Here is a 22,657-nt window from a genome sequence, read left to right on the forward strand (position 1 = left end):
TTCCACAGATATACCTTAATTATTCTTGGAGATTCAACCAGAAATGAGACTTAATGTCTTTTTTCTTTGGTGTTTTCAATTAAGAGCCAAAATACTTTAACCTAAATTTTCACACAAACCACAGCTTATTTTTTTTGTTTTTGTTCAGCGACATGAACTTCATATTAAGTTTTTTTCTATCTTGTAATTTTAATCTTACATGACCCCACAAACGTTTTCATGCTTTATACTTATACTATGTGTTTGTTGTTTTTCTATTCTGTTTAGCTTTTTCCTTCTGTCAAATAGCCCTGGCTTTCTTATGTTGGATGTTGATATCTGTGGGTTTTTACTTTGGCCTTCAGAAAATAACCAGAACCAAGAACAGGGCCAGCTTTAAATATCAAAGCCATTTTTTATGCCAATAATAGCACATATTTTACTTTTTTTCATTTATTATTATTATTATTATTATTATTATTATATTTTTTTTTTTTTTTTTTTTTTTGGGGGGGGGGGGGGGGCTTTTTTGTTTTGTTTTAGTTGTTGCTGTTCTGACATAACACTCAAATCTCTCTCACTATGAACAAGCCAACAAAATAATCGGCCATCAGTAAACAATTTCCATAATCCCTTCACTGTTTATATTAATGTGCTTGACCTACACTGTATATCCAGGAGATTTTTTTGAAGACTCTCCTATCAGCTATGTTGGCAGTTTCTAGGATCAAATTTAAAGCTATGCCTTTTGCTGTGGCCCTCTCTGATAACCATATTCAACAATGAGAATACTCAGAGCACAAGAATGCATGCCATGATCCCACTGGCCAAAAACCTTCCCTGTATAAAGATAAGTTTACCCTTGAAGTCAGAGGCCAGTCTTGCTGTCTACTCTCACCATGTCTGCAGCATTGTGGTTCTTGATGACATGGGTATGACAGCAACTTTTAAAAAAACCACACACACACACACACACAGTCTGCATGCATTACCAATACCTACTTGTCATATTGATATGATATCAATGCTAAATATTGCAAAAATGTGCTGGTAGTTCTCCTCCTCTCCCTTCCATTTATAAATTTGCACATTATGTACAATGCAAACCTTAGTGTAAGATCCTGACTCATTCTTCTGGACAAGGTATCTTCTGTAACTGTGAAAATGCCTTCATGCTTCCCTAAACTAACCCTAATAATACAGATCCCAATATTTTAAGGTTCAGGAAGTGTCGTTGACAGATCTAAACTAAAAGCTAAGTGAGATTTACTGTGGCATTATTACCATGGGTAGTCCTTTTTACCATGGTGTGCTTAATTAGGTGACCTTGTTGACGCCTTTGGACTGTCTCTGGTATATACCAAAACAGTGCAATACTTTTGTTAGAAATTTATTATGTTGTACAAAAAATGCTATAAAATTGGCTGTTCATATAACAGACTTTGCCAAGAAAACAAAAGAAGGCAAAAATACAAAATTAATAATTCAAACACAAAGATGAAATTACCAAGCACTGGTAGTTTTCCACACTCTTTAGAATAGGGTATTGGACAAAATACTGTCTCATAATTTTGTCAGTTTGGTTCATTTGTTCTCTTTAGTACAAACTAATATGGTTTAAATTGTAGATATTTTCTTGACTTGTCCCAGAAGATAACTTTCATGCATAATATTCACTGCAAGGCTGCACAAAGGTGCAGTCAAAGCATTATTTACAAGTGATGTTTAAAAAAATTGCTCAATAATAGTATTATAATATTAGTTAATAACACAGACCAAATAGGATTGCCACAATACCTTCTTAACTCAGTAATCAGTGATGGTTACATTAGAGAATTTTGCAAGTTCGAGTGTCAGCAGGTCCACATCAGCTGGAAAGTTGCCTGCAAATTTCTTCTGACCTGTACTTTCACATATCATGTGATTGTTTCAATATATAGAGATGAATTTTTCATGTCAATGTCACAATCAGTTTAATTACAATTGCTCATTTAATACAGATCGAAAATCTCGCCTTGCTGTGTATTCTACAGTCGGCATACAAGTCTTTCAGAAATGTGTTGGGTGCTTTGTACGAAGAGACCATTCGAAAAACTCGAGGCATTTGATTGTCAATATTATACCACAAGCAATTATTATTATTATTATTATTATTTTGAATAAAATGGAGTATCTATGCAATTTCATTTTACCAAAGCATGACACTTATAGGAAGTAGACGTCATGAACACTAGACAAACAAAGCACTACAATGAGCTATAAACAAAACATACACACCACCACTCCGCGCCACTTGTTTTCATTGCACGCATTCACGAAAACAGTTCATTTCCGATCCGTTATCTTGGCCTAATCGTTTAACTTAGTCCCTCGCTTTACCCTGGAAAAGTAAGCATCGAGGCAGTAGCATTGTATGGCAGTCCTTGCGTTTGAGTTTCCCTCAAAGCAGCTGTCGAAGTCGTCGAGAGGATATGTCTTTAGTACTTCGGTGCGATGTACAAAAAGACGATTTGTCTGAAGAAATTACCCCCTTTTGACGTATTTCAGAACCATAAATGTTCAAACAACCACCATTAGGTTTCTTTCGGGTGCCCACAATACGTGTGTGTTGTAAAGCCACTAAAATAAAAAGAAGTGGCTTCTTTCAGCGAGATCGAACATTCGAAAGCAGGCCATGTTGTTGTGCGCGTATGACGTCATATTCCTGTCGGTACAACTAGATCCAGCTCTCTATGTAGTTCACGGCCATTTGTCGTTTGAGTAATGGCGGCACAGCGAAGCTGAACTTCGCGTTTAAAATAACTGGTCTTCCCGTTGGAATTTCGATGTAAAATTTGGCGTGGTAACTATTTATCACTTCTACTTTCCAAAGCTGAAGAAAAAAAGGGATGCAAAATTTTGATCGTAGTGGCACTTTAAACTTGTCTTCAGCCTGTTTCTTTCGTGTTGAGCCAGCATAATCATTCACGACTTCACCTCATTTATTTCGTGTTAGTTCTGTCAATTAAAAGCACCCTTAGTTGTTTCAAAGCAGCTTTGAAACCCAAAACTGTGTGACCTTACTGTTTAGTTTGGATTGGTAGCAGTATGCTGAGTAAGTTGAATAATAATTCTGTCTTGCCGTCCTGCAGATTGGAGCTTTGAAGATTTTGAGAGAGATCTCAAGGAACTCCTTGATAAGAAAGGCCATTGCAGATTTAGGAGGTGAGACATGTTGCTGTCAAGAGAGGGAAAGCTACATTAATTAAAAAAATAGAGAACTGAAATATTTGAGAAATTACTGAGAAAATGAAATTGAGTTCTTCTCAAGATTGACACCTCTAGAGTCACCGTCAATATATTTTTTTTATCTGAAGTTCACAGTAGAGTTAGTCTGCAATGCAGGCGTATTTTTGGAGCGGGAGCGCTGAATAATCCTTCGTTGCTGTCATCTTGGGCGAGGAAGCGCGAGAGGGCTGGAGCGAGTCAAAAGTGGCCCTAAGGGAGAGGACGACTCATTTCCTGCCTCCCCCTCCCCCTCAGCCTCCTTCAAATACGCGAACTAAATTTATTATTCAGCGCTCGCCCATGAAAAACGCCTGCACTGCAGGCTACAGTAGAGTAGTATCTTACGCAGCCGTTATTGGGGTCGTCACGCAACGCTTATGGAAGAAGTGTTGCGTGACGGCGCTAATAACGGCTGCGTAAGAGACTAACAGTAGAGGCGCCAATCCCTGAAAGTGCAGTCTTCCTAGTTGTATTCTCTATTTGCAATGACCATTCCCTTTCGCTCTGGTCCTTTTTCACACGTTCATACGCTAAATCAAGTCAGGTCCAATCGCGAACTTTAACAGTTACACTTGTGAGCGGGAGCGAATGAGCGAGCCATGCTGTTACTTTTCGTTAAAGTTCGTTTCCGTAGCTGAATTCTGATTTTCGCAAGAGGCTTGATCAGGCCACTCTGTCAACTCCTCGAAACCTTTTATTCGCCAAGCTGAATTCGCCAGTTGCATTCAATTATCCTTTCTCACGGTAATTTAAAATATAGACGTAGGCTAGCTTGAGAAAAACCATCAACACTACAGGAAAGAACAGCTTAGTAAAAAAAAAGGCCAAGTTTAAGAGCCTTGTCTCTTAAAATAGAGAGATATAGCTTCGTTACATGTTAGTCTGAAAATTTTATAGACATTTGTTACTTGCCCGTCTCCGTCTGCAAAAGTTCCCGAATTTTCGGAACTACGTCTTTGCTATTTTCATTCACATGATTGCGCCGAAATGGCCTCGCGCGCTGCATAAATTAGCACACTTTTCCTCTTGAGAACTTCGTAATTGATACACATAGGTATTGAGCATAGTATTTAAACGCCCTCCACACTTATAATCGTTCTCTTATGCGTTCATGCCCCGAGAGGTCTGTTCAGAGTTCCCCTTTTGGCCCACCCACCTCCCCTCAGCGACGGAAACCTCCATCCTGCTGCACTCCTGGGCATGCGCGGAAATTATTTTCGCCCATATCTTAGTATCTCCGCGTGTGCCAGAGAAGTGCAGCGTAACAATGAGAATTCTTCTACTATTATCAAAGACAAGTCTCTCAAACCTGGCCTTTTTCGTTATCTGAACTTCATCAAAATTTTAAATTATCGTGATAAAAGTCTGTGGTACCCACTTACTCTCATTTGTAACGATTGCATTACTTCGTAGAATAACTGTATAAAACGTTCTGTTTTTGACAGGTCTTCAGACCATGGTGAAACTTCTGCTGGGATACAATGAAGAGCTGAAGTGTTTAGCTGCTGAGACCATTGCTCACGTTGCTAAGTTCAGAAGAGCGAGACGCACCGTCAGGCAGTATGGTGGCATACGAAAATTGGTGAGCAAACTAAATAGTCGACTACATAGTGTCGGTCCGTGTTGTACTTCAGTCTGTGACTTGGCACTTGGATACAGAGAGCATTTAAACCTTCTTTGGTCTTCGTTAGGCCTTAAAATGAAGAAGAGAAAGAAAAGTAGTGTGGAAAGCAATTTTGCGTTTGCTTTGGTTTTGCTCGCTGTGCACTCTGATTGGTTGGCAAAGTGCACGCCATTTTCTCAACCAATGGGAATCCAAACCAAAACCAATCGTGACTTGCTCGCACGCGTTTTCCCGCGCTTGGCGCCGGCTACATGTATTTGCTGCGAACTCTGATTGGTTCATTGCGCTGTTACGTCTGCTGTGATTGGTCAGAGTAATTACCTTTCTTTTGGAGTTACGACATTCATTTGAAAACCGCTCTATAGGGTGATTTACCAATTTACCTCAGTCGTTACCATTGATGAAAGTGACTTTTTGATTGACAGGTGTCACTCCTGGACTGTGGAACCCTCGTGAATGCATCTGATCTGGAAGCAGATGTGGCTCGTTGTGGAGCACTGGCTTTGTGGAGCTGCAGCAAAAGTACTAAAAACAAACAAGCCATTCGTAAAGCGGGCGGAATACCACTCTTGGCCAGACTGCTCAAGTCAAATAACGAAGCAATGCTTATTCCTGTTGTGGGCACGCTACAGGAGTGTGCTACAGAGGTTGGTATTAATAAGAGTGCTGTCACGCAATGACATTGTCATGGCCCCTGCCTTTATAAGTCACGCTAGCGTGACACTGTCACAATTATTGTCGAAGCCTTTTCCAAGGCAACTCAGTCATTGCTGCTGCGTTATACAGCTACAGTCACACAATCAACTAGCTTTCATGAACTTTCCTCTCCGTACTAGTTTGTCAGTCATTGTCTGAGCCACTCACAGTCACGCTTTTCAAGACAACTGACAATCATTGCTGCTGCGTTGTACAGCTACAGTCACGCTTTTAACTAGATGACCAACTTTTCTTTTTTCTCTTACTAAGTTGTCTATCCGTTCTCTTTTCAGGGAAGTTACAGGCTTGCCATTCGCACTGAAGGCATGATCGAGGATCTCGTGAGAAACCTAAAAAGTGAAAATCAAGAACTCCAAATGCATTGCGCCAGCGCCATATTTAAGGTAAGAATTAGAACCATACTTTCCCTGTTTTGATTCACGTGTCACTTTACTTTGTTATACGTTTGAGCCGTGGTGAATCTGTAGATAGGCCCATTCGTTGTTTCAGCTTTTAAAGCTACAATGGTACTCCGCCTTACGACCACCTCGTTATTCCGACCTCCTTTTTATGCCTCGAGCGAATTGAAATTTTAGTCATTTCCTTTTACCACTTCGTTAATCCGACCACCCCGTCATTACGATCACATTTTCGCGGCCCGAAGGTCCTCGTATTAACGGCGTTCCACTGTACTTAGACTTTGTTTTCGTTTGCTTTATATATGAATAAGTGTGGATTCTTGTCACTTTTGAGTTTAGCTTCTTTTGCTATCGTTAGTTTTTGGGAATCACTTCCTTTAGGAGGTCGCTACTTATGACTAGCTTATGGCACTTATCTTTTAAAAAATTCGTTGCAGAAGTGTCTGTGCTAAAAGGTGCTCATGAGATGTTCTTTCCATTACAACTGAAAGAGACCAGTTCAAGCTTCCTATTTACTGATCAAAGCATAGTCATTTTTTAATGAAAATTTGCACACTTTAATCCTAACTTCACATCAGAATCGGTCCTTTGAAGCTAACGGTCACATGGTACAAAATACACCTTGCCAGAGAGCAAGCTACCAGCTGGGACATCCAAGACATAGAAAATTCAAGTTTGACTGGATGAAGTCGCTTTGTTTTGGATGTCCCATTGCACAACTTGCTCTCCAGCATGGTAGCTTCTGTACCATGTGACCGTTAGCTGCAAAGGACCCATTCATTCATTTTTTATTTGTTTTATTCGTTTCCAGTGCGCCGAAGACAATGAAACCCGCGATCTTGTTCGGAAGTATGGAGGCCTAGACCCTCTGGTGTCACTATCGTTTAACGTTGAAAACAAGGAGTTACTCGCTGCTGCTACAGGTGCTATTTGGAAATGTTCGATCAGTCGGGAGAATGTGGCGAGGTGAGATTAAAAACTTCCCTCCTTGTAGTATTTTCAAACAAAAATGTACTTCCTGGATCCTTTATTCTAAGATAAACCTACCTACCGTTGGTAATGAACCTATACCATTTGGCTATTTCAATCCGTTAGACTGGGTATCAAAACGCTGATGGTAGTCCTGTGTTGGAATAGCATACCAGCCCCCCCCCCCCCCTCCCCTCGGCCACATTACCAAAACTTTGCCATCCTTAACGATTGTTATGCTTATTCTTCTTGATTATGGCGGGTCAAGGACAAAAGCAAAAGGTTAAAAATACTTATTGCCATTTTCATTCGTGTCTATAGATTTCAAGAACTCAAGGCGATCGAGCAGCTGGTGTCTCTACTTAATGAACAACCAGAGGAGGTAAGAAAAAAAATGCCAACTCTCCCGTCCACGGCAAAACAAAGGATGGGCGTGCGTTGTAACTTTTCTTTGCGCTCTTACTTCCTGGTCTTACTTGCCGCACTGATTCGAAAACGTTAGCTTTCGTTTATTGCGATGGTTAACTCTTTATAAATACGTTAAAAATTACAATCCTCGGCAGCTAGTCCTCGTTGGTGTAGTGATTATGGATAGAAGAAATGAAGCAAACGACTCGGGTTCGAGGCTTACATTATTCTGTTTTTGTTTTCCTTTGTTTTTCCTCTTAAGCTTGAGATTAGTTTCACTTCATGTAATTTTAAGTGAATGTCCAAGGTCAGTATGAGATTTTCAAATCAAAACCAAAGTAATTTCTCTGGCCGATCACAACAGATGTAAACAGCACAATCAACCAATCAGAGCTCGAAGCAAATACATGTAACATGCGTCAATGGTGGGAAAACGCGTGCGACCAGACACGATTGGTCTTGGTTTGGCTTCCCATTGGTTATGAAAGTGGCGCGAACTTTGCCAACCAATCATACAGTCTGGTAAAGCAAAAAACCAAAGCAAACGCGAAATTACTTTCGACACTCAATTGAAAACCGCTCTATTTAAACAATCACTGAGAGATAAAAGAGATTGATTGTGCTCCATCATTCCACACAGGTCTTGATCAACGTGGTGGGTGCCTTAGGCGAATGCGCTCAGATTCCTGCTAACAGAACAACCATCAGAAAAGCAGGAGGCATACCTTCACTGGTGAACCTGCTGACCAGCACCAACCAAGCTCTCCTGGTCAATGTCACGAATGCAGTGGGAGCCTGTGCGACCGAGCCCGACAACATGGCGTGAGTACTATTGCGCATGTCAAATTAAGAATGAGCGAATGGCATACAGTTCAAATTTCTTTGAGCAGAGGTTGGAAGTTGAGATTGTTGTGCAACGAGGATCTACTTAGTAGTTTTTTATTTTTTGTTTCTGTAATGTGTTTAATTCGTTGTGGTTTTCATTTCTTCAGCATTATCGACCGTCTTGACGGAGTGCGTCTTTTGTGGTCTCTACTAAAGTCCAACAATCCCAAGGTTTGTAAAGTTGTTTTTATGTCTTCACTTACGGGCAGAGTGTTGTCTCCTGTAGATTATTAAACGAAACTTTCGCCTCTTCTTAATCTCTCTATTTTGGCCGGGCTGGCCTGTACTTTGTATCATAAATTTGGTTGTTTGAAATTTCTTGTCATAAATTCTAATAAAAGGCCACTTTCTTTTGCTCACAACAATCACACAATTAACGAGACTAAAAGATCGAGAAAAGGCGTAAATTTAATTTAAGAGATCGCAGAGTACATCTGCTATTTGAAAAGAAAAGGTGGAGCCTTTGCTCTTTTCCCCAGTCTCCTCTCCACCTGATCACGCCAACTCGGAATACAGTACCGAAGATGACCCGACTCTTTCCAAAATCTCCATGACAACCATTCTCTCATCCGGAATGTCACGCAACGCTTGTATCGCGCCATCTTGTTGCGTTACTGGCGACTAAGATGCATTGCGTTATAAGCAGTTTATCTTTCTTTATTGTAACGCTATTTATTTTTGTTTTATACAGGTGCAGTCAAGCGCAGCCTGGGCCATTTGTCCTTGCATCGAAAATGCTAAGGTATGTCGAGACAGTGAAAAAGAAATTGGAACCCTGATCTGCAAAAAAGGAACCCTTTTTGGAAAATTGATGATAGATGAGAAAATGGATCTACTTGTAATTGCCATCTTAAACAAATTTAGATGCCACCAGGAATCAAGATCACTGGCACTAATACCTTTGAAAGTATCACCTTCGATTTAACAACAGTTTCAAAATGGCCTTTGTTGAAATCTACGCTCCTCTCTATTTGCTTTCTCTTACGCCCTTATTTACGTAGGAACTACAGCAATGCGTGGTAGCAGCCTCGCTGTTAATACGGACCTTAGATCAGAGTACAAGTACGAGATTGAGTACGAGTACAACTTTCAAATTTCAAATTAGTCACATCCCCAAAACTCTCGCTCCTTCCCGTTGTTTACCAGCAGATAAGGAGACCCTAGAAACAAGATTGATGTGACACTTAAATAATGCAACGACCACTTGTACAAACGATAGCAAAGTAAAGCCGGATCATTGTGTAGATCAGGATCAGCAATTCTGAATAAAACGTAAAATCAAATTTTATCCTTTTTAGCTGTCCGAGCAGCATGGCAATTTACGTTTCATTGTTGTGACAAGTGGTTATCTAAACCAAGCAAACTAGAGAATAAAAGTCGTAATCGTACTCAATCTCATACTCGTAGTCAAATCTGAAGGTCCTTTATCTTCAGTGATAGGCGGGTAGAGTGATTGTTCTCTCCTTCTCCCACCCCCCCCCCCCCTCCCTTCTTTTCCTTTTCCTCAAACCTACCCCTGTCTCCACATGATTAGATCGACAGAGGAATAGTCAAACTGTTCGGTAAATTCGGTTGAGGTTTTACGCCCTTCCCCTCCCCGCTCTTATGTAACACTATGAAGTAATTACTTCAACCTGAGAGGAAACAGCTTGTATTATAGTTTGTTCGTTTTAATCCCCGTCATTTTATTTGTTTGTTCCTAGGACGCCGGAGAAATGGTGCGGTCGTTTGTTGGGGGTCTGGAACTAATTGTCAGTCTGTTGAAATCGGACGACAGAGAGGTGAGTTGGTGGAACTCATGATGGGCTGTGGAAAGGTGTTGCGAGCCCCCAGAAAAAAAAAACATGTTGATAATAAAATTTGCTTAGTTAGCTTTAGCCTCCCTCGCGGAGGCTCTTTTGGCTTGCCATGCGATTCCCTCGTTTGGGGTTGGGGAAGAGATTGCATGACGAGACGCTATTTTGGCTCGTCACGCAATCTCCTTGTTGGCGGGGTTGGGGAGAGATATTTACGTGACGAGCCAAAAGAGCTTCTGCGAGGGGGACTAGGTTTCCTGGTTTCGTTATCACATCTTCAAACATGCTTCTTGCAAAGTGATCTTTTGATGTAGTCAATCCTTCCTCGTTTAAATTTTGTTAAATGTATTACTCTACTTTGTCCCTGTGAAACCAACTTACATGAAGCAACGGTGTAGAGATCGCACACAATGACAGTTTACGGGAGAAAAAGGTTTTCACCCTGCCAAGTAGCCTCCTTGGCAAGTGTTTTCGTAGGTTTCAATGCGGACAAGTTAAACCAAGGGCAAAAATTTGAGAGCGGTCAAAAAGCAAAAATATCCCACCCCCACCCCCTCACCAAAAAAGGAAAGACCCCATGGAAATGCTTGCTGCGCACGCTACGTGCAAAGAGGATCCTGGGTATGCCTCCCGCCACTCCTGTCCGGTTGGCAGAGAATGCTAGGTCGTTTATTTTAACCCTTTAATTAAGCCTTAACAATGATCAGCATCAAATTTCTCCTTGTTGTATCAATTCTTATTCAACCCATGAGGTCATGAGAATTTAAGATATGATCACCCTTGGTGAATTTTCTTGATATTTTAATAAGAAAAGTATGAGGACAAGGTAAGAGAATTTGTTCTTTGATATAAGGGGTTAAAGGGTTATTAAATAAATGTGTACTTTGAAATTTTTTAGGTCTTGGCGAGTGTTTGTGCTGCCATTGCTAACATAGCAAAAGATGAAGAAAATTTGGCAGTAATCACAGATCACGGAGTAGTACCTATGCTGGCCAAGCTTGCTACAACGGTGAGATGAAGAAAAGTCGCTAATTCGTGCTGATAGAGTCTTTCGTCGTTAAGCCCTTGTGAAACGACATTGCTAGAGTGAAGACCAGCGAAGCTGGCGGAAAAGATCTATACCGTAATATGACAAACCCCCCCCCCCCCCCCCCCTTCAAAAGGAAACAAAACTGTACTAAAAAATAAAAATAGCAAAACGAAGGAAATTTTCAACTGTTACCAACCTTTGCCAAACATGGAAATAATGGGCGGGACAAACATACAACCGAAAAAAAAAAATGCACCAATGTTGGGTTATATTGGATGTGAAAGCACTAAGGCCTGTTGAACACGTGTTAGTTTACCAAGGGGCACTGTCACCGAGGTTTTGCTGTATGTTAGTCAAAGCTGCTCCTTTAAGACTGCCGTTTTAAGAAGTCTGCATTCGACAAGTCTCATATTCGTGTGTGTACGAAAAAAATTGAAAATGTTTCCTTAACAAGGCTCTTTGTTCAAAAACTGCACGAACGCCAGTTTTTCAACAAGTTCATAGAAAACTTGTTCACCCTATCCACAACACGTCAAAAATGTCAATAAACGTGCAAAGCAAAACTTGCTGGTAACCAACAAGCGTAAGCCAAAGGGCATGACGAATTTTGGCAGTCGGAAGATAGACTAGCTTTTTCGAATGGATTTAGCACGCCGTCTCTATAAGGGCTTTTTGGATTGTTATTTTAGTACTCAATATCTTATTTTAACATGTCGTTTTGCAGACCGATGACCGCTTGCGTCAGTATTTAGCAGAGTCTATCGCCAGGTAAGTAAGCCAGCAAATTTGGTGCACAGTCGAAGTTCTCTTTGTTACCGCTCTCTTAAGCGACCAGCTTTAGTTACGTCCGACACTTTTAACTATGAAACCCTGATTTAACTTTCACGCAAACACCTCCAATTAAAGCCTCATAAGCGATCGCTCCCGTAAGCGACCGCGACCGCGACCACTTTTGGGAATTACCAAGATGTTTTTTACTTTGTTTGTAAGCTCTTTTAAGCGACCACTCAAAGGGTTTGATGTACTGTACGTAGAATTCAACACTTTAATGAAAGTTGACACTTCTCGATCTCAAACAATCATCTATTAAGAACATTTCATCAAGTCCTAGTCAAAATGTTGCCATGTAAAACTTCGACGTTTAATTTGTACTATATATATAGTGAACTGATATACCTCAGTCAGACACACTATTACTCTAGTAACGCATCATCACATTCTTTGATAGCTGTTGTACAGTACTAAACATAAAGGAGAGATTGCAATCATCTGAATAAACGTTTAGAAGGTTTTGATCTCAGTAGATGCCTGACGTTTATTTTCGCCAGTCGAGCCTAAAAAGAACAAAAAAAAAACCCCGTAAGCGACCAGCCTCTATTGTTACGACCACTTTTTAAAATTCCCGTGGTGGTCGCTAATGAGAGCTTCGACTGACTTTCTATTAACATCTAAAGAAAAATAAGATAATGATCAGTTTTACTTTTTGTCTGTTCAGATGCTGCATGTGGGGTAATAATCGAGTTGCCTTTGGCCGGGCCGGAGCTGTGCCACCATTGGTCAATTACCTCAAGTCCAAGAACCCGGATGTTCATAGAGCTACCGCGCGTGCTCTTCATCAGCTCTCACGTGACCCGGACAACTGTATTTCCATGCATAACAGTTCTGTTGTTCAGGTACAGTAATAGTATTTATTCATGCATCTTAGAGGGGCTATGTCATCTATATATAATTTTATATGAAAAAGCTAAAACTCATCTTTTTTATAATTATTTTGCCACACAAAGAAATTACAAACAAGACACAATGAACTAATTTAACTTAAGTTACAAAGAAAAAAGTGGCGAGGAGACCGAAAATAAACTACAAGGCTTATGCGTGATTCGGCCTCCCCGATAGACCCTTATCACTCGGCGGTCATGTTGAGTCTCGAGGGAATTAAAAGCTATGTTTCGCACGGCAAGCCTCGGCCAGACGCGAGTTCAGTGCGAGGCTTGTCTTACAAAAACAAAGCTTTTTATTCTCCTGAGACTCAACATGGTCGCCGTGTGATAAATGTCTATTAAACAAAGTTGACTACAAATAATTAAGTTAGTGACATGGTGTAAGAATGTTAAAAGAGATAGAAGTAATAAGCTAGAAAATCACGTGTTATTCATAGTTTTTAATTATTGAATTCTTAAGGGCTTTCTATGAATGAATGCTGCCGGTAAAAGTATGTTTACACACGTGAAAGCCACCGTTTATATCAACAGGAAAACAGTCTCAAAAATAATATTTTACTCTAAATGGTTATCGTGGTAGAATGATGCAATTGATGACACACATGAAATACCTACTGTAATTGGAATTGGTAAAGATTGATCAAATACAATCTTAATTTAGAGCGGTTTCCAATTGAGTGTCGTAAAAGCAAAACCATGGTAATCACTCTGGCCAATCGCAACAGATGTAAACAGCACAACTAGCCAATCAGAATTCGAAGCAAATGCATGTAACTGGCGCCAAGCGCGGGAAAACGTGTGCGGCGAAAACACGATTGGTTTTGGTTTGGATTCCCATTGGTTGAGAAAGTGGCGCGAGTTTTGTTAACCAATCATAGAGCGTAGTAATGTAAAACCAAACCGCTCTATAGGGCTTAGACGACGAATTGTTTAGAAATTGTACGAAGAGATCAAGCCTTGACACCATTGAAACTACATATCTTCAACCGTTTTTTGTTTCCTTTTTTTCTGTCACAGGATCTTCTTGTAATGGTTGGGTCCACGGACAAAGTTCTTCAGGAAGCTGCCGCTTGTTGCCTAGGCAACATCAGAGGACTTGCATTAGCCAATGAGAAGGCTCGCTATAATTGATCATAATTTTCAATATTGACTTGTGTAACGCAAGACTATCACATCTGTTTAGGTTAATCTTTGGTTATGAATTGGTATCTTTTACGTAGAAAAACTATAGCGCTAAAGATTTTGTACTTATAACACCAGCTCGACTCGGTTGTTTTGTAAATATCTTGAATAAGGTCCAGTGGTGTTCTATCTTTTCTAACGTGAAATTGTACTATTGATTTTATCCGTATCACAGTATATACCTGGTAAAGATGGTTTTGTCTATTATTTTTGTCAACGTACTCTCAATAAAGTATTTATTTCCAGTCTTGGATAAGGCACTTTGCTTTTTTCCTTGGACAGACTTAAGGACGGTGCCTACTAATACAGAAGTATTTTTGCACAGTTTATGACTATGCGGGAAAAGCTGACCTTAATGTGGGTTATTGGGATCCAGGAAGAAAACTGGGGGTAGCAGGGTATTTTTCAGAGATAAGTAAGCAACAATAACTCAAAAAAGCAGTAAAATACAAAACGATGTATGGCATTTTTTTCCATTGAAGCTTTATTATCTTTGAAAAATGCATGGTTACCCCAAATTTTCCGGTAGTCCCGTAGCTCTTCCAGTCGTCTAGTTTACTGGTCCCTAAATCCTGTAGCCGCTATTGTTCTCAGCGGACGATTTAGTGTTCCTATCCCATTATCTTTTGTTTCGTTGTCCAATCACAGACCTCGTCTGGAATTGTACGGGGTCGCCCAAATTTTCATTTTGGATACTAAGAATACTTGATAGGTTCTGCTTTCTCCGCATAGTTTTAAACCGCGCAAAAAATAGGCACCACCCATAGGAAACCCGAGTATCTCGAGATGCGCAGAACGTATGCGCAGTAACAAAAGTAGGCACCATCCCTAAAAAGTATGGCATTCAGGCAGTTTGGTCTGGGATGGGGTATAGAGTCCTAAAGTGTGACATCACAAATATTTGAATTTTCGAAATTATGAGATTTGTTAAGATGTTTATAAAGAGCATGATGAAATGTCTACTTGCAAAAAATCAGCGTCTTGTATTACAATTTGGGGTGGAGATATTGGAACTGCATTGACCCATTTAATTTCTTCTAATTTTGCCACAGTTCTGAACGTTTAGAACTGAGGCAAAATAAGAAGGGTTTGTATGGAGTCACTGGAGCATAAAAGTGCCAATAGCTCAACCCTAAATTGCAATAAGATGCTGATTTTTGGCAAGTAGACAGTTTTTATCAGGGGCACCCAACGGATCGTTTCGGTAAATTATCTGTTCGGAAGGCCCTTAATCCCCTACAATTTTCTAAAAATAATTTTCGCCTCGAACTTTCGTGATATGGGAAATTTAAGGCCTGGTGTTTTCGGATTGATAAAAATGTCGTTTCGGGTACCGAAAAAAGGTCAGCTAAGATTTTCGGAAAGGAAATAAGACCTAAGTTTTTTGGGAAATGGACCAAAATGCCCTAGTAATTTCGAAAGCTTTCTTTATTTATCAACCAATCACATCTCAACTTTTCATTTGTATCGTCTTTAAACATTGTAACCGTTTATTTTCAATTTTTACTTAGCTTTTTGCCGCCCCTGAAGAAGGTCAGTATTGTCTAACCGAAATATTGGGCAATAAAATTATTTTAGCTGTCCGATCAGCCTTGCATTTAATTTTACGTTTTATTCAACATTGCTGATCCTGATCTACACAAAGATCCGGCTACACTTTGCTGCTGTTTGTACAAGTGGTCCCTGCACTATTCAAGAGTTTGACTTAGCTCAGACGATCGCGCCCTTGGGTAGGGCTGTCACGCCGTTGGCCTTGTCTCCTACACCTTAGCCTGTGAACAGGCTCCCAAGTGAGGTATAGGGCGAAAAGAAAAATCGGCGAGCCGGGCGAGGGGAGCTCGATTTTTCTCTTCGCCCTATACCCCACTGGGGAGCCTCTTCAAAAGGTTACCTACGCCTTGTTTGGTTTGGCCTAGCTGTGAGGGACGTTCAAAAACCCACAACACTCTTCGCAGAAAGTACATTGTAGGAAAGCAGCCACCGGTTTCTGTCCCTTGTTTGCAGAACGGGGAAAACTGTCACTTGGTTCGTGACTCAGTTCATTGGGTTGCAATTTGCACCCACAGGCAGTCTGGTAAAGTCCATCACAGAGTGATATATCAAAGAAAAAGCACTATATTAGGGAATGCTTGACAAACTCATCCGGTATATAAACCAGCTGTACAGCCAGCCTTTCTTCGTTAGCTGCGAATCAACAAGGCTTGCTTGATCCCACGCTCGCTACGAAAATTAGAACAAGAAGGAGACTGCTCGCACTCTTGCGGAAACACCCAGTTCTGGCCGCGTCACCTGTCTCCAGGGAGGAATGGTAAAGAGGAACCGTCCCAGTTCTCCTCGTTTCCATTCCCAGCAGCCTTCGCGATTCGAATGGTTTGAAAAATGGCGGCTACCAAACAACAAAGTAAGGCGATCACATTGAAAGGATCTGCAGAATTAGTCACTGAATTCTTTGGTAAGTCTCTTTTTTAATCAATTTTTGAAGTAATCATGCTCTACTCTAAATTCCTTTTCATTTTTTTGACAGGTTTTGGAATAAACAAGTAAGTGTTCTAAAGTTTTTCTCCTTTGTCTTCAAAATATGTTGCGATAGATTTCAACACAGCCTCAGCTCAGCTCTTTTTTCTCTCGATCTCTTTTGATGATTGCGGTTCTTCTATGGGGAAAAGTATAGAAGTGATAGAATGGTTAACATGTGGAAAATCTTTCCAGAAATCTGGCCTGTAAATGCTACAGTAGATTTAGATCTACGATTTTTCCAAAAATTCGTTTCTTGATCGATGTAAGTCTTATAAAGCTTGATTAAGCTAAAGTTACGGGAAATTTATGAACTATTTAGCCTTAGCCGTTTTAAGGTATCGTTATACACCTAACTATAAAAAAGTTTAAATAACAATAGCTGGAAGTGTTTAGACTGGACCGCAAAACTTTCCGAGTTTAATGACCTGAAAGTTCCAGTTTGTGTTAATGACAGACTTGTAACAGGTTGTACAGTGTAGTATAATGTTACGTTTTAAGCAGGGTACACTGCTCTCAGCATCAAGGAGGTTAAAGTGTTATCGAAATTCTTACACTGTTGATGATAATGATGATAAGTGCCTGTCATATTTTTGACATTATTGTGTGTGGCAAGAGCCGGTGACAGTGATGTTTGCATCCCTGATGTATGATAAAAACAGTAACATTTAGCTCAGAGGGGAGGAGGAGGTACTCTCCTAGATAAGCTACGTATATAGGTTTGTACAGCCCCAAAGGGTATGGCTTTTTAGCCATTTTGTTCTGAAATAGGGTATAGATTTAAACCATTTTTGTCTGAAAATTTGAAAATAGTCATGGATTTTACAGAAATGGGTGTGGATTCCAGAAACCAGGTCTGAAAATGGGTATGGATTTTAGAGACCAGGCATGAAGGAGGGTACCGCAAAATTACGTAGGGTCAAGGTTTGGAGAAACCGAGCAAGTTTTCACAAGAATAAATAATGATCCAAGTCCATTATTTAATTAAAGTTCTTTGCACGGAATTTTACTGCACCAGGTATGAACTCATTTTTCATTTGCTTATTATGTTTTTCCTGTCTCAGCATCTTATATCAAAGAGGGATATACCCTGCTGAATCTTTCAAGAGAGAGCAACATTATGATCTGACACTATTTATCTGTGATAACAAGGAGTTACAGGAATACCTCTCCAAAGTTTTAAAACAACTTAAAGGTGTGTCATATAATTTAATTACGCATTGATTATACAAGCCATGCTAACCTTGTAAGCCAGGCTGGTTCAATTTCCCAGGAGAAGTATCAGCCTGGGAGACATGAGACAAGCCAGCCCCGGGCAGTCTCAAAGTTTTAGAAATTTTTTTGCCAGTTGCAATGATGAACTGATATAAAATTAAGAATGGCCCTCTCAGGCCTCAGTGTGCCTTTCAATACCATGTGAACTCTGAACTTCAAAACCCAACTAACAATTTGCTGTTTTTCTACTGTCAATCATAATAACAGTAAGAACTGACTGACTGCAAATTACAAATAAATCACAACATTTGAACATGATAGATCTTTTTGTTTCCTTAAGACTGGCTTGAACATAATACACTCCAGCGAGTTGTCATGGTGATTACCCGGGTGGAGCCAGAGGAGGTGTTGGAGAGATGGCAGTTTGACATTCAATGTGAGAACACTGGAAAGGATGCCGCAGCAGAGGACAAACAAGCACCCAGGTTTCATAGCAGTATTTTTGACGAATAAATTAATGATAAATGTGACACTAAAAATCCTGACCACTGGAAAAAAAAAACAAAGTTTTTAATGCCAAGTAATACGGGCAACATTATTTTTCTTGCAACTTGTTGTGCAACAGACCTTGCATTGCAAGTTGTGGTTGTTTGTTACCTGTATTACCACCTCCACTTGTTGCAAAAAGTAGAAATGACGTCTACTCTCTGCAACATGAAAATTTTTTGCATCCATTAGTTTTAAAATGGCAACAAACAATTGCAACTTGCAATGCAACATTTGTTGTGTGACAAGTTGCAAGAAAATGTTGCCCGCATTACTTGGCGTATACCATTAATTACATAAATTTCTGGAAATTCCAGTTAGGATGTAAATGGCCCGCGACTCTTTGGCTGGTCCAAGTGCTTGAAAAATGTTGCCCTAATCACTTTCAAGTTTGAAGAGTAGGGAGTGCATGCACAGCTCATGCTAATTCCCTTTAATGACTGTTGTGAGCCCTGTCTAACTGAATTGTTATGGTGTTAGATGTTTAAATTCAGAAAGTTGGTGGTTCATGTCCATAATCTCTGCATTCTTTTGTTGAGAAGGTAAGTTACATCAAGAAACAGACTGTTTTTATTTATATGTTCTTAATTATTTTAGGAAACCTCCTCCAACAAAAACCAAGAAAGATATTCAGAGAGAAATAAGGGACGTAATTCGACAGATTACTGCCAGTGTGACATTCCTTCCACTTCTTGAAGGCCAGTGTAAGTATTATTAAAAGTGACTTGTCAGATCAATCAACTTTATTTTTAGCATGTTTATATTTGTAGTAACTTTTGAGTATACATAAAACATATACTGGTATAGCAAATTTTAAAATTCCTGACTGTCAAGGAGCTTGCCTGCTAGCTTTTTACAAAGCATGGAGGAGGTGAATTTTGGAAAACTTAAAAGAAATCCAGAAAATGATATTGAGGAGTATTTGAACCAATAAAGACCTCAAATTCATAAAACTAGTGCACAGAAACCGCTAGGCTTTGCTTGCCTCTTGTCATGCAGTTTTCATGACTGTGTGTTGGGCCAAGTACATAAGGGACTTATACATGTGTATTTTTAGGCCAAATTTGCAGAGGTCGAGTATGTGGTGATTTCACCCACCAAGAAACATTCTTGGTTCAAATTGAATTATTACACCTCCATGTACAGGTATTATGAGTCTCATATTTTGTGGGGTGATTACTTTCTATAGGTGCCTTTGACCTGCTTGCATACACCAACGTAGATCAAGACATCCCTGACAGCTGGGAAGAGTCTCAAGCAAGGATCATTGCAAATTCTGAAGAAGTGCGACTAAGGTCATTCTCGACAACTGTTCACAAAGTTGACACAATGGTGTCATACAAGGCTGACGACTGACAGAAAAGGGCTTGGCATTTAGTGCCATATGCCTGGGTTCTTTTGATTCACCTTCAGTGTGGTCATTGGAGTTAAGAGTGAACGAGAAGCCAGTTAAGAGTGTACAAGAAGCCAGAACACTGTTTTCAGTATGCACATTTAGAGACCAACAAGTGTACTTGTTTCTCACTGAAGCCACAATTCCATTGCGTTGAACCCTTACCGATTCCCTTTTTCAAATTCCAACAGGATTCATGGGAAACAATATTTTACCTGCTAAGATAAGGTAAAACTTGATGAACATCAACAAGTCAATTAAGAGTTTTAAACAACAAGAAAGTGTTTAAAAGTTTAAAAAGGAAATGGCCTTTTCTTTGTTTGATCTTCTTCAGTGATTTGCAAGGGGTGTCTAACGCCCAAAAAGTACCAATGTACCATATAGTTTATATAGTTTATTGTGGCTAATAAGAGCCATAATTAGAATGTTTCGTTGCCATCTACATAGTAGTACATATATTATTATCCATCAACATTGAGATAATAGACATGTTTATAATGTACTCCCCCAGGTAAGGCCAATTTACAACGCAAAGCTTTCCATTATTTTGTGACACTGTCGTTCACTTATAAAAATAAAAGCCAGCTCCTAGTAGCTAGCATGAATTAAAGAACATCCGGGAGGAGTTGCATAAAACTTAATGGTGGGTGTAAATGCTATCATCAGACTTTAAAATACTGAATGTGACTGGGATGAAGGTCTAGTGTTTGCAGTTACGCCCGACGTTAAATTTTATGGAACTCATCACTGGAGTCTTCCATATAACTGTTAACTTTAGTTAACTTAGTTCCTACACAAGGCCTCCATCTTTCACCTCAATCAATCTCTTCTAGGTCACATGGATATAAATATTTCCAAAGTAAATACATTGTTAAGACCTGGAGAAAGTCATAAAGGAACTAACTACATGTAGGTAATGTTTGAGTTGCTTTCAATCTGTGACTTCACTGTATCAATGGTTTTAATCATTAGTTGCTGATTGCTTATGGCAGCCCTGTTTTGTATACACCTAATTGCAAGTGTATAATTTAACATGGAAAAAGAAACAGAATTATAAAATATTTATTTACTTGTAATTAAGTATTCAAACTGCGTATTTCTCAGATTTTAACAATTATAATAATTATCCTGCGAAATTGCATGGAATAATATCGCCTGATACTTAGTCGACGAGGCCTTAGGCTGAGTTTGCTAAAATCAGGAGATATTCCACAAGATTGAGCAGGATAATTGTTTTAGTATTCAACACATTGATAAAAAGCACCCCAGTTTTATTGCAGAAAAGCTGGAGATGATCTTTATTTTTCCATTTTTCTCCGCGACACATGAAATTTCATATATCGCAGGATATCTGTAGAGTAAGGGCAACAAATGTCAAGACTAATAGTGTACCATGACCATATTTGGGTAGTGTTACAATATGTTGAATAATAATTCCCAATATATGCAGACATGCACAACAGTATGACAATGTTTGGACTATTTGCAGCACATTTCTGCACAATACCTTTTTTCTTTTATTTTCATTTTTATGTGGTAATGTTTTTGCAATAGATGTACATAAAGCATTTATGTTAAATGTACAGGAATGGAAAGGTTACCTTACAAAGAAACCCATTCTGTTTTCGTAAAACATTTCACATATTTGATAGCCTCCCTCGATCGCAGATGCTCTTTTGGCTTGTCACGCAATCTTTCCTCCTCTCGTTGGGGAGGAAAGATTGTGTGACAAGCCAAAAGAGCGTCTGCAAGGGAAGCTACACATTTGACAGTACAATGTAGTTTCTTACACAATAATGTTAAATTTTGTTCATTTTTTCCAAAGTAATGGCCAAGGTAGTACTAGAAATACATTGAAAGAATTTCACTAACTTTAAAGTATGGAAAACTATTTTTCAATCACAGGGCTTAGAAGTGTACATGTTGTAGGTTAAAATGAATCCAGGTTAAAACGATTTCAACCTAAGTTGATTTGTATTTTCCTCTGTTAAGGTTGGGTAATTTACATCTGAAACAAAGGAAAATAAAAATCAACCTAGGTTGAAAATCATTTTAACCTGGGATTCATTTTAACCTACAACATACACAAGTCTTTGAAGTTTCAATAAAACAAAAGGATTGATTTTCTTTAATGTTTACTCCAATTTTTTTTGTTTGCTGTCCAGCTCTACCCATTAGGCTAAAATTAACCCTATTCGTGCCATGTGTCCAATGCAAACCAGACCTTAGGTTGATAGCTGAGTTCAATCGTTTGTCTCATGACTGAGTCACATAAATGTGGATCGCGACCTTTTGACCGCTATACCACTGGTCTTCAGACCAGCAGTAAAGCAGTCAAAACCTCACCATCCACATCTATGTGACTCAATCGTGAGACAAACGATTAAACTCAGCTATCAATTCAAACCACAATGACGAGCACCTTTCATAACACAGACCTTAGATTGTTGAATGTAGTTAATAATTATCAGTCTTTATAAGAAGACCTTGCGTTTTCTGCGTGGCTGTCCTGGGGGGGGAGGGACGTCATCAACAAAGTTTCATACAGGGACAAAAGTTTGGTTGGTCAACAGAGTTGTCAAGGTTAGATTTGGCCACTGTAAAGGGATTTACTATAAGTGCTAACAGTTGCGCAAGCCTTTGACTCTGACAAAGGGCTAACACTGGAAACGTCAGTACTCAAATCCCTTTACGGTGGCCAAATTACGTTACCAAATTCTCTTTCCACTTCCCCACCCTTGGTGCACCACAGTCTCTTTAGAAACTAATAAAACCCTTTTGTCTATTTTATGCAGGGAGTTTTCCCATTGGCATTGAACACCTTTCCCATTCCCTATACAAAATTCTTCAAAAGTTAAGGATACCCCTTTCAAGAAGAACAGTGAGGTAATGCGGCTTAATAAGGCTGACCTCCCATCCTCCACCCCCCCCCCCCCCCTCCCCCAACCCCTTACACTGTTTACAACATTTCCCTACAAGTATTTACAATGTACAGAACATTTTTCAAGGTCTA

General features: G+C 39.6%; 2 protein-coding genes across 2 annotated transcripts in view; both read left to right on the forward strand.

Moving 5' to 3' along the window:
* Nucleotides 1-14,232, forward strand: part of LOC146455064 (outer dynein arm-docking complex subunit 2-like) — a 29,712-nt gene extending 15,480 nt beyond the window's left edge. Inside the window, exons 15-28 of the mRNA XM_085094702.1 lie at nucleotides 3,111-3,183; nucleotides 4,692-4,828; nucleotides 5,296-5,517; nucleotides 5,860-5,970; nucleotides 6,797-6,951; nucleotides 7,276-7,336; nucleotides 8,003-8,184; nucleotides 8,355-8,418; nucleotides 8,939-8,989; nucleotides 9,951-10,028; nucleotides 10,942-11,052; nucleotides 11,798-11,841; nucleotides 12,569-12,746; nucleotides 13,812-14,232. Coding sequence (XP_084950828.1) covers nucleotides 3,111-3,183; nucleotides 4,692-4,828; nucleotides 5,296-5,517; nucleotides 5,860-5,970; nucleotides 6,797-6,951; nucleotides 7,276-7,336; nucleotides 8,003-8,184; nucleotides 8,355-8,418; nucleotides 8,939-8,989; nucleotides 9,951-10,028; nucleotides 10,942-11,052; nucleotides 11,798-11,841; nucleotides 12,569-12,746; nucleotides 13,812-13,925 — 1,581 coding nt within the window. The 3' untranslated portion in view covers nucleotides 13,926-14,232. The remainder of the gene's footprint in view (nucleotides 1-3,110; nucleotides 3,184-4,691; nucleotides 4,829-5,295; nucleotides 5,518-5,859; nucleotides 5,971-6,796; nucleotides 6,952-7,275; nucleotides 7,337-8,002; nucleotides 8,185-8,354; nucleotides 8,419-8,938; nucleotides 8,990-9,950; nucleotides 10,029-10,941; nucleotides 11,053-11,797; nucleotides 11,842-12,568; nucleotides 12,747-13,811) is intronic.
* Nucleotides 14,233-16,306: 2,074 nt separating this feature from the next.
* Nucleotides 16,307-21,776, forward strand: LOC146455065 (mitotic spindle assembly checkpoint protein MAD2A-like). Its single transcript, XM_085094716.1, has 7 exons — nucleotides 16,307-16,428; nucleotides 16,501-16,516; nucleotides 17,555-17,685; nucleotides 18,046-18,190; nucleotides 18,849-18,955; nucleotides 19,441-21,569; nucleotides 21,735-21,776. Exons 1-6 carry the CDS (start codon nucleotides 16,356-16,358, stop codon nucleotides 19,605-19,607), a joined length of 639 nt encoding a protein of 212 aa, XP_084950842.1. The 5' UTR covers nucleotides 16,307-16,355; the 3' UTR covers nucleotides 19,608-21,569; nucleotides 21,735-21,776.
* The last annotated feature ends 881 nt before the right edge of the window (nucleotides 21,777-22,657 follow it).

This window comes from Pavona decussata, unplaced genomic scaffold (genome assembly GCF_977016875.1).
Source record: "Pavona decussata unplaced genomic scaffold, jaPavDecu1.1 SCAFFOLD_286, whole genome shotgun sequence".
NCBI classification, from domain to species: domain Eukaryota; kingdom Metazoa; phylum Cnidaria; class Anthozoa; order Scleractinia; family Agariciidae; genus Pavona; species Pavona decussata.

What these genes read in the sequence shown, in the direction of transcription:
- LOC146455065 (XM_085094716.1), top strand. Translation starts at nt 16,356, where the DNA reads ATGGCGGCTACCAAACAACAAAGTAAGGCGATCACATTGAAAGGATCT. An exon ending in AGTTTTAAAACAACTTAAAG is followed by an intron (nt 17,686 to 18,045) that starts GTGTGTCATATA and finishes TGTTTCCTTAAG; the next exon opens with ACTGGCTTGAACATAATACA. An exon ending in GAGGACAAACAAGCACCCAG is followed by an intron (nt 18,191 to 18,848) that starts GTTTCATAGCAG and finishes TAATTATTTTAG; the next exon opens with GAAACCTCCTCCAACAAAAA.